Source organism: Dendrobates tinctorius, unplaced genomic scaffold, assembly GCF_039654945.1.
Source record: "Dendrobates tinctorius isolate UK_male_01 unplaced genomic scaffold, ASM3965494v1 ptg000070l, whole genome shotgun sequence".
NCBI lineage: Eukaryota > Metazoa > Chordata > Amphibia > Anura > Dendrobatidae > Dendrobates > Dendrobates tinctorius.
Genome location: NW_027361738.1, coordinates 92,182,809 through 92,194,217, shown reverse-complemented (window position 1 = coordinate 92,194,217; position 11,409 = coordinate 92,182,809). Strand labels below are relative to the sequence as shown.

The 11,409-nt window shown below is 40.0% G+C and overlaps 1 protein-coding gene across 1 annotated transcript in view; it reads right to left on the bottom strand.

Moving 5' to 3' along the window:
- Positions 1-1,147: 1,147 nt before the first annotated feature.
- Positions 1,148-11,409, bottom strand: part of SCIN (scinderin) — a 110,778-nt gene continuing 100,516 nt past the window's right edge. The window contains exons 11-16 of the mRNA XM_073582125.1: positions 8,147-8,317; positions 5,569-5,746; positions 4,803-4,924; positions 4,563-4,640; positions 1,955-2,015; positions 1,148-1,548 (exon numbers count right to left, since the gene is read on the bottom strand). Coding sequence (XP_073438226.1) covers positions 1,415-1,548; positions 1,955-2,015; positions 4,563-4,640; positions 4,803-4,924; positions 5,569-5,746; positions 8,147-8,317 — 744 coding nt within the window. The 3' untranslated portion in view covers positions 1,148-1,414. The remainder of the gene's footprint in view (positions 1,549-1,954; positions 2,016-4,562; positions 4,641-4,802; positions 4,925-5,568; positions 5,747-8,146; positions 8,318-11,409) is intronic.

Sequence of the window (11,409 nt, the reverse complement as noted above, 5' to 3'; positions counted from 1 at the left end):
TGCACACCTCCTTGCTCTCGGGGTCAGCTGCACACCTCCTTGCTCTCGGGGTCAGCTGCACACCTCCTTGCTCTCGGGGTCAGCTGCACACCTCCTTGCTCTCGGGGTCAGCTGCACACCTCCTTGCTCTCGGGGTCAGCTGCACACCTCCTTGTTCTCGGGGTCAGCTGCACACCTCCTTGCTCTCGGGGTCAGCTGCACACCTCCTTGCTTTTGGGGTCAGCTGCACATCTCCTTGCTTTTGGGGTCAGCTGCACACCTCCGTGCTCTCGGGGTCTGCTGCACACCTCCTTGCTCTCGGGGTCAGCTGCACACCTCCTTGCTCTCGGGGTCAGCTGCACACCTCCTTGCTCTCGGGGTCAGCTGCACACCTCCTTGCTCTCGGGGTCAGCTGCACACCTCCTTGCTCTTGGGGTCAGCTGCATAATTTCTACATCTTGGGATTGCAGGACATCTTCGTCCTCTTGTCATCTCAGATTTGTTCTCTTTGATGGGTGTTTTCTTTTCGTATCAAATTAATTCCCTTCTTCCTGTGATTTGCACATCATCTTCCTCTTGAGATTGGCTGCACATCTTACCTTTGTATACCTTTCTAATCAATGGGACAGGCAGCGCACCGATTTCCTCTCGCTGTGGGAGTTATCAGTCTAGTTAGTTATCAGCACCCCTTCCTGAGGGCCGTGACACCTTCCTTTTCTTGGGATTGTCACGCTCCTGTTTCTGTATATTTGCTCCATCACACATTTTTACCTAGAGTGGGTTAGAGGTTATTCATTGAGTTTCTCATATTCCTGGTGGTCTTGAGTAGTATAGCTGTTGCTACCTAGGTAAATATTGATATCTGTGGTCCTTGGTTATTGTGGATTAGTTATGGGTTTATTAATATCCTATCAGGATGGTGGCTGGATAAGACCAAGAATCTGTTTAGAGGACAAGATTTACATCTTCAGCTTCTTTTTATAGTTTTATTTTTTAATTCTGTCCATCACCACAAGGGGGAGCTCACTGCATTGAGTTCAATGAGAGCTGCATAAACCTTAATCATGAATCCGTATGCAAGGAGCGCCCCCTGGTGGCGGCAGAAATATCTTTTTACAACACAATAACTTTTTTCTCCTAAACAGTGCACAAAACTGGGACATAAAACTCTTGTTCTGAAACTTGTACTTTTATTAAACATTCCAAACGCATAAAAAGAAGTTTCTGAAATTAGAAAACCCATGAACATAATGAAATTTTATTAAAAAGGTAAATATTGCAGAAATGTAATGTAATATTTGTAACATGTTTATCCAAAACAGCCACAAAAAGCAGCACCGGAGGGAATCGCATCAGGGAATATGGCTATATGGCTGGAGACAAGTGGATATTTGGATATTGGCGTCCTCATGTTTCCAGGTTCTTGCACCTTGTCTTATTGCTGCCACCTGCTGAAATCCCAGCCCAGGAACCATCCAGTGAATGTTGGGGGTTCATGTCCCTGTTTCACGGTAGTAATGGGGATTCGTTTATCTCTTCCAGATGGATCGGTGTCAATGTATTGCTTGGCTGGAAGAAAAGAGGAGACATTTCTAGTGACTGTCTACTGTAAGATAACATTAGAGAGCACAGTAAAGGCGCAGTATAGAGTAGAGAGTCAACAGTGACATCTGTAGGTTAAAAGTAGGTACTGCACTTTATCAAAATTAAAACATTGAGCAAATCAAAAGGCGAAAGAAGAATCACAGAAGAGAGGAGAAGGAGAAGGAGCCTCATCTCTGGAGCTTCAGACTTCAGGTGGAGACTTTTCCCTTATTCCACTCTACATGAATGTAGCCATTTTATTTACCTTTATATGACGGTATACAGTATGTCCACTACGTCGCAGACATTTCCTTACCTGAGTCCGGCCTCATGTTACTCATTGTACAATGACACCAGCACAATCCTGATCTACCCGGGGTCAGATTCTTACCTGACTTCAACGATTCTTTCTTCTCTACTTCATTAGCATCTTTCCCGATCCATAAGAAAATCTGAGAATAAAGAAAAAGTCAGTGAGCGGCAAGAAGACCCTGCCCAATACCGGCGACAGCTACGAATACACGATATGTATGTATAAAAATGGTGACTGTGCCGGAGGAGATTATCATGTAAAGCTGCACCAAGACATAAGGGGCAAGAAAGCTGATAATGGCAATGTGAGAAAGCCAGCAACCAAGCTCATACAGCAAACTGCACTGTAATTGTGATACAGTGTACATAGGGGCAGTATTATAGTAGTTATATTCTTGTACATAGGGGGCAGTATTATAGTAGTTATATTCTTGTACATAGGAGCAGTATTATAGTAGTTATATTCTTGTACATAGGAGCAGTATTATAGTAGTTATATTCCTGTATATAGGAGCAGTATTATAGTAGTTATATTCTTGTACATAGGGGCAGTATTATAGTAGTTATATTCTTGTAAATAGGGGGCAGTATTATAGTAGTTATATTTTTGTACATAGGAGCAGTATTATAGTAGTTATATTCTTGTACATAGGAGCAGTATTATAGTAGTTATATTCCTGTACATAGGAGCAGTATTATAGTAGTTATATTCTTGTACATTGGAGCAGTATTATAGTAGTTATATTCTTGTACATAGGAGCAGTATTATAGTAGTTGTATTCTTGTACATAGGGGCAGTATTATAGTAGTTATATTCTTGTACATAGGAGCAGTATTATAGTAGTTATATTCTTGTACATAGGGGCAGTATTATAGTAGTTATATTGTTGTAAATAGGGGGCAGTATTATAGTAGTTATATTTTTGTACATAGGAGCAGTATTATAGTAGTTATATTCTTGTACATAGGAGCAGTATTATAGTAGTTATATTCCTGTACATAGGAGCAGTATTATAGTAGTTATATTCTTGTACATTGGAGCAGTATTATAGTAGTTATATTCTTGTACATAGGAGCAGTATTATAGTAGTTATATTCTTGTACATTGGAGCAGTATTATAGTAGTTATATTCTTGTACATTGGAGCAGTATTATAGTAGTTATATTCTTGTACATAGGAGCAGTATTATAGTAGTTGTATTCTTATACATAGGAGCAGTATTATAGTAGTTATATTCCTGTACATAGGAGCAGTATTATAGTAGTTGTATTCTTATACATAGGAGCAGTATTATAGTAGTTATATTCCTGTACATAGGAGCAGTATTATAGTAGTTGTATTCTTATACATAGGAGCAGTATTATAGTAGTTATATTCTTGTACATAGGGGTAGTATTATAGTAGTTGTATTCTTATACATAGGAGCAGTATTATAGTAGTTATATTCCTGTACATAGGAGCAGTATTATAGTAGTTATATTCTTGTACATAGGGGTAGTATTATAGTAGTTGTATTCTTATACATAGGAGCAGTATTATAGTAGTTATATTCTTGTACATAGGGGCAGTATTATAGTAGTTATATTCTTGTACATAGGGGGCAGTATTATAGTAGTTATATTTTTGTACATAGGAGCAGTATTATAGTAGTTATATTCTTGCACATAGGGGCAGTATTCTAGTAGTTATATTCTTGTACATAGGAGCAGTATTATAGTAGTTATATTCTTGTACATAGGGGACAGTATTATAGTAGTTATATTCTTGTACATAGTGAGCAGTATTATAGTAGTTATATTCTTGTACATAGTGAGCAGTATTATAGTAGTTATATTCTTGTACATAGGAGCAGTATTATAGTAGTTATATTCTTGTACATAGGGTCAGTATTATAGTAGTTATATTCTTGTACATAGGAGCAGTATTATAGTAGTTATATTCTTGCACATAGGGGGCAGTATTATAGTAGTTATATTCTTGTACATAGTGAGCAGTATTATAGTAGTTATATTCTTGTACATAGGAGCAGTATTATAGTAGTTATATTCTTGTACATAGGGTCAGTATTATAGTAGTTATATTCTTGTACATAGGAGCAGTATTATAGTAGTTATATTCTTGCACATATGGGGTAGTATTATATTAGTTATATTCTTGTACATAGGGGTAGTATTATAGTAGTTATATTCTTGTACATAGGAGCAGTATTATAGTAGTTATATTCTTGTACATAGGAGCAGTATTATAGTAGTTATATTCTTGTACATAGGGGCAGTATTATAGTAGTTATATTCTTGCACATAGGGGGCAGTATTATAGTAGTTATATTCTTGTACATAGTGAGCAGTATTATAGTAGTTATATTCTTGTACATAGGAGCAGTATTATAGTAGTTATATTCTTGTACATAGGGTCAGTATTATAGTAGTTATATTCTTGTACATAGGGTCAGTATTATAGTAGTTATATTCTTGTACATAGGGGCAGTATTATAGTAGTTATATTCTTGTACATAGGAGCAGTATTATAGTAGTTATATTCTTGCACATATGGGGTAGTATTATATTAGTTATATTCTTGTACATAGGAGCAGTATTATAGTAGTTATTTTCTTGTACATAGGGAGCAGTATTATAGTAGTTATATACTTGTACATCCAGAACAGAACCCTGAAGTCTTACAATACCTGTTCCCATGTGTCCAGTAACATGACGTCATCTTCTGCCAAGTCTTCTTGTGTAAATTCTCCTGGGACCTCTTCGATCTGAGTTTATATAATAGATGTCAGGGATAAGTACTTTATAGGAATGAAGATGTTACACTCTCCCAATGATTTATAAAGTTTTACGTGATTTTCTGCGTTATGATGATAATAATAGATACAATTTATATTGTATTGGTTTTTGGTGAAAAGCTTCATACTTACCACAAATCTCCCAGACTTGTTTGAGCAGCCATAAAGCCGTGGTGGGTGATTTGCAAGCTGGGATCCGAGGAGCTCAGACGTCTGATACGATTTTTTACCTCCCAGGGAGCTCCAGAAGTCATCTACAGTCAGGAAAGGTTTCCAAGAATTGCATGTCACTAGACTGTGTTTAAAAGTTTTTTCTTTATATTTTATGCCCGATCATCGTAAACATGAAGCAGCTCAGTTTTCATATTATATACTTTTGATACAAGTATCTCAGAAATTAATACACTTTTTACTTTTTAATGTGGCTGGTTCAATATGACAGTGTGGCTCCTTTAGATAAGGAAGGTTGGCCTCTTCTTCCTAGGCTATGCTCCATTTCTGCCCCTTGATTGTGATTTCAGGCCCTACATCTGAGTCTGCCGTGGTCATTTTGTGGATGGGCACATTTTCTATTTAGTATAGAGTATTTCTTACATATAAGATAAGACAGATGTGACTTCATTATCCAATAGTTCAGCCTCCACTGACTTGAAAGGGTTTACCCACAGTTACAACCTATCAACATGACAGGAGAAAAGTATCTGATCATTGGGGATTCCAACAATCTCCAAGAACAGACATCCCGTGTTGGCCATCTAAATCGAGCTGCTCTCGTGCATGCTCGTTACCACTAATTAAAGGTCATGGGCCTGAGAAGAAAGCCAAGAGCAACTTCATTCATCAAAAGCTAATTTAAAAAGATTTGCTTATTAGGATGCAAATAAAAGAACCTTCAGACCTGGCTCCTGTCCTTCTTTTATCCGTGTCGTCTTGCATTTGAGGATATTGATGATATATCCTGCTCCCTTCTCTTCTTCTCCGCTCGCGCCTCTTCCTGTCCACTCATAGCCAGAATTATTCTTCAGTTTCAATACAAACACATCATTGGAATTCAGCGAGGTGGCGGCTGCATCTACCTGAAAATACAGAAAGAAAAGTATTAAGAAATAATGATTCCACGTGTCTTGTCTTCCATTGTACTCACTTGTTGAAGGACAATTGTAAAGTTATCTCCATTGTAACTTCAAATAAACATTAAGTTGTGTGTTACACACCACCAAATAAAGGAGGGAAAAGAAGAAGGGGAAGAATGTTATGTGAGCAGTAAGGGGATGTGAGCAGAAGGGGGATGTAAGGACAAGAAAGGAAGGATGAGATGTGAGCGGGAAGAGGATGTAAAGACAAGAAAAGGAAGGATCAGAAGTGAGCGGGAAGATTGATGTAAGGACAAGAAAAGGAAGGATCAGAAGTGAGCGGGAAGAGGATGTAAGGAGAAGAAAAGGAAGGATCAGAAGTGAGCGGGAAGAGGATGTAATGACAAGAAAAGGAAGGATCAGAAGTGAGCGGGAAGATTAATGTAAGGACAAGAAAAGGAAGGATCAGAAGTGAGCGGGAAGAGGATGTAAGGAGAAGAAAAGGAAGGATCAGAAGTGAGCGGGAAGAGGATGTAATGACAAGAAAAGGAAGGATCAGAAGTGAGCGGGAAGATTAATGTAAGGACAAGAAAAGGAAGGATCAGAAGTGAGCGGGAAGAGGATGTAAGGAGAAGAAAAGGAAGGATCAGAAGTGAGCGGGAAGAGGATGTAATGACAAGAAAAGGAAGGATCAGAAGTGAGCGGGAAGATTAATGTAAGGACAAGAAAAGGAAGGATCAGAAGTGAGCGGGAAGATTGATGTAAGGACAAGAAAAGGAAGGATGAGATGTGAGTGGAAGAAGGTTGTAAGGACAAGAAAGAGAAGGATGAGAAGTGAGCGGGAAGAGCATGTAAGGAGAAGAAAAGGAAGAATGGTATGTGAGCGGTAAAGGGATTTTAGAGGATAAGAAAGGAAGGATGAGATGGGAGTGGGAAGAGGATGTGAGGAGAAGAAAGGGAAGGATGAAATGTGAGTGGTAAGAGGATGTAAGGACAAAAAAGTGAAGGATGAGATGTGAGCGGGAAGAGGATGTAAGGAGAAGAAAGGAAGGATGAGAAGTGAGTGGGAAGAGGATGTAAGGAGAAGAAAAGGAAGAATGGTATGTAAGCGCTAAGGGGATGTGAGCAGAAAGTAGATGTGTGGACAAGAATGGAAGGATAAGTTGTGAGCAGGAAGAGGATGTAAGGAAAAGAAGGAAGAGATGTGAGGGATAAAAAGGGAAAGATGTAAGAACAGGAAGAAGAGTAGGGTGTAGTAAGGGGGTGTAAGGAGAAGACAGGGAAGGAAAACAATGGTGAAGGGCATCTAAGGAAGAAAAGAAATAAGATTTTAGCAGGAAAAGGATGTAAGGAGAAAATAAATAAGCAGAAGGGGGATGTAAGGAGAAGAAAAGGAAAGATGAAATCTGAACGGGAATAGGATGCAAAAAGAATAGGAGGAAGAAGAGGTGTTGGTGGGAAGACAATGGAAGGAAAAGATTTTGGGAAGAGGATGTAAGATCAATAAATGTAGAATGAGATGTGAGTGGGAAGGGGATGTAAGGAGAAGAAAGGGAAGAGATGTGAGTGGAAAGAAAGGGAAACGTAAGACTAGGAGGAAGATGAGGTGTGTGCAGGAAGGAGATGTAAGAAGAGTAAAGGAAAGGGAGAGAAGGTAAAGGAAAGAAAGGGGAGGAAAACATACACAGGGTCAAAGGACAAAAAATGAAGGAAGAGGATGTAAGAATGGAAATATGAAATTTGAGCAGGAAGGGAGTGTAAAAAAGAAGAAACAAGAATGGTATGTAAACAGGAAGGGAATATAAGCAGAAAGGATGATTTAAAGAAAAGATGTGATCTGAACAGGAAAAAAAAAGGATGCAAGGGGAAGAAAGGGATTGAAAAGATTAAGGGGAAAGACATCCAAGGAGAAGAAAAGAAAGAAGAGATGTTAGCAGGATGAGGATGTAAGGAAAAGAAAGAAAACCATGATGTTGGAAGGGATGTCAGGAACTCAAAAGGAGGGATAAGAAGCCGTCTAGAACAGGATTTAGGGACCTGAAATTCAATTATTTAAAATAAGCAGACAGACAAGGAGGAAGGTTCAGAATCTAGAGGTAAGTGTGTAGGAAAAAGGAAATGAAAAATAAGTGGTGAAAGAAAAGATGGAAAGCATGGGGCATGGGAAATGGAAGAAACTGAAGTTGTGTGCATGCGCCGAGTGCCCTGGTGATTGACACATTCATGAAACAGCATTTCCCCCTGGAGCTGGCCATCTCCCTTGAACCATGGAGGTGCTTTTTCTCAGGGCAAGTTCTCCCACAAGGAGGTGCACTTGGATGAGATGGTAATATTGTCCTGGCACTCTCTCTTCAAGTTCCCACTTCTGCTTCGTCTATTATAAATTTCCTTCCAGGTAGTTACCTCCATTATGCGTGTGATGAAAGACAAGTTCCTGCGGACCTGGAAGAGTCTGACCGCTCTGGGGGGCGCCTGACCCCCTTTTCTGGATGTGCCATCTTTGTATATAATAAGAGGCTTTTCTTTGAACAAGCTCAATAGGTGAGAAGGTTCCTTTCCTTGTGTGACTCGGACCTGAAATAGGAAGATATAAGCGCGGTATTTATAACACTAGGTATTGCTGCATTGATACTTCGATTTCTTTTTTTTTTATTACTGTTGATGGTTTTCATTTTTATATTTGACTAGTTCATTAATTCTAAAAAATATTCTAATCAAACATAATAAAAAAAAATCCTGAAATATTAGTTTTCACATCATCCACTGCAGCACACAATAACCTGTCATTTCCAGTTCTTTCATCTCAGCCGTCAGCTTTGCTGTGTAGACTGGGGAAGAGTTATCAGAGTCATCTCATTAACATTAGATTGGGCAATATTAGGAAATCTGGGGTCTGTATTGTAAGGGGATCTTGTCTGGGGTTGAATTAATTTAGGGGGTCTGGTTAGGGGTCTGTAGTTATTTAGAAGGTCATTTTAAGGGGTCTGATCTAGTTTTCTTAACTTTTAAGGACTTTAGTGCTTATAACCTAGGTGTTCTGTATTTATTTAGGGGGGTCCATATTTTTTAAGGGTCCCGCTTATTAATAAAAAGGGTCTGGAAAATTATCATTTTTCAGTGTGTGTTTCTGTGTTTCTACTGTGTGGTCTCTATTAATTTTCAGGTGCACTAAAAAGGGGGTTACATGTTCTGTTTATGTATATGGGTGGGACATTAAGCCCCAGAATTTTGTGGCTTTATATTCCATCCTTTTCGGTTCATTACTCTCCACTTTAAGTCTCAGAATTACCTCTCTATCCACCACATTTCATTCTTTTTCTGGGATTTCGTGATGTTTTTGTACAAAGCAGTTGATAATATTTGTACAATTGTAGCCGTGTCCTAGTTTATGACAAAGGAGGCAGCGCACAAATGATGTGAGGAGGACGGTGCAATCTCAAGAAAGAACACAAAGGAATGGCAGGACGGCGTCTTTTCAGGTCTTAGTAACCATGGTAAAAAATAATATGACCCTTCAATCCTACTGTTTTATGACCTCGCAGCTTCTCACTTTCCAGACAGTTTCTTAAGTATGAAAAAGGTAGAAAGAAAAGTAACCTGCAATTTTATAACTGGACTGAGAGAGCACTACAGAATACTGATATAAAGGGGAGAGACGCGGCGCAGCATGAGGCCAAGGTAATCCTGACACCATGTTCTTCTCATATTGCACCAAGAAAAGATTGTACATCTGTAGCCCAAAATGAAGCGGGTTGCTTTCAATTCACATTTGTAATAAAAAAAAAAGAAATATTTAAACTAAAGTAAATACACAATAAAGCAGGTAAGTAAAATCTTCCATAAAAAATAGAACAAAAATAAACAAAAAAAAGATAAAATATAAAAATACAATATATATATATAGACACACACATAAATTATCCTAATAAACCATTAAGATTAACAAAATGCAAAGTGAAATAGCAAAACAAAAATCTTTCATGAAAAAAGCAAAATTAAACATAAAATTATACAATAAATATAAACACAAAAATTTAAAATAGAATAAAAATATATAAACATCTAAATCCCATAAATATTTATCGTCTCTGCCCTTATTATTCAATTCTATTCACTTGTACAAAGTCAGGGATTTTGTAAGATTACAGTCAGGTGTATGAGTAACTGTGGCGCCCCTGAGGGTTCAGTCGCCACAGAGGTACTGCACCTCCTCCTGAGGTGTGGTGCCCCACCATCCAGGTAAGGTGGAGACACCTGACCACGCTCCAACACGTGCACCCCACACAACATAGTAGTGTAGCAAAGCACCTTTGGTGGCTCCCTGCTTGGAACACGAAGCGTGCTGGGAGGCGGGTGGAGTTTAGTTTTGCATCAAAAGAGCAGGAAGCGCTTAGGATTCAGTCAGTTTGTCACAGGAGTCTGACGAGGTCAGTCTGTGAAAGGAGATCCCCGGAGTGGGATGGATGAAGGAAGTGCTGCAGCCGACCTCAGTGACCTGGGTCCGCTGGCACAGGAAAGGAACTTTGATAGAAAGCCTGACTCTCCATAAGAAGGAAAGGTTAGTACGGAACGTGAGGAGAAGAAGAGAACCAAGGATCAGGGTTAGAGAAGAACCCTTCCCAAGTTCTAAGCGCAAGGCCGGGGTCCGGTCCCCGAGGTTGTACGGATACTAATGGTCCTGCAGCAGACACCGGAGGAATAGAAGTTGTCACCACTTTATTCCCACACCAGACTTGGGGGCACAAGAGCAACGATAATGAGCCGGGACTAGGTAGCAAGGAGTCCCCGAAGCAGGCTACAGCTGTCTGCCGTACAAGTAGAGTTCATAAGAACATCAGACAGGAGGAAGTCCAGTGTAACTCAGTACTGTGAGTACTTCACTAAAGGCGCTAAGAGGGACACGTTCAGAAAAGGCACATATGTTGGCGGAGTGTTGGAAAGGAGTACTTCATCTTGCCTGGAGGTTGGCTGAGCTCCTGACCCGGAGGACACGGCACGGATGCGGGCTCTTGTGCCACAACAGACTGTGAGTAAAGCTTTGGAACTACATGCCCCGGTGTCCTCCACTTATTCCTGCGTCAACCTGCCCAGCACTGCTACATCCCCTGCGCCCGACACTACACCATCTCACTGCTACATCCCCTGCGCCCGATACTACACCATCTTAGGCTGGTTTCACATTTGCGTTTTTTAGCGCTGGAAAAAAACGCATACCTGCGCATGCGTTTTTTCCCCTATATTTAACATGGGTGCGCATACCTGCGCGCTTGTAAGCGCATGTATGCGATTTTCATGCGCTGCGTTTTTTTGGGGTGTGCGTTGGTATTTTCCAGACGCAGCATGTTGCATTTTTTGGCCCTGCAAAAAAGCGCATGCGCACATATGCGCACGTTTTGCGCTAAAAATGGCCATTATAGCCTATGGATGCGCATATGTGCGCACTGGCATGCTCATGTATGCGTTTTTTTGCATATGCGTTTTTTTTTTTTAACCATGGAATTTAGGGGTTTGGGTTAGAGTTAGGGTTAGTTAAGGGGGTTTAGGGTTAGGGTCAGGGTTAGGGTTGGGGTTTGGGTCAGGGTTAGGGTTAAGTATGGTTTGGTTAAGGGTTAGGGTCAGGGTTAGGGTCAGGATTAGGGTTAAGTATGGTTTTGTTAAGGGTTAGG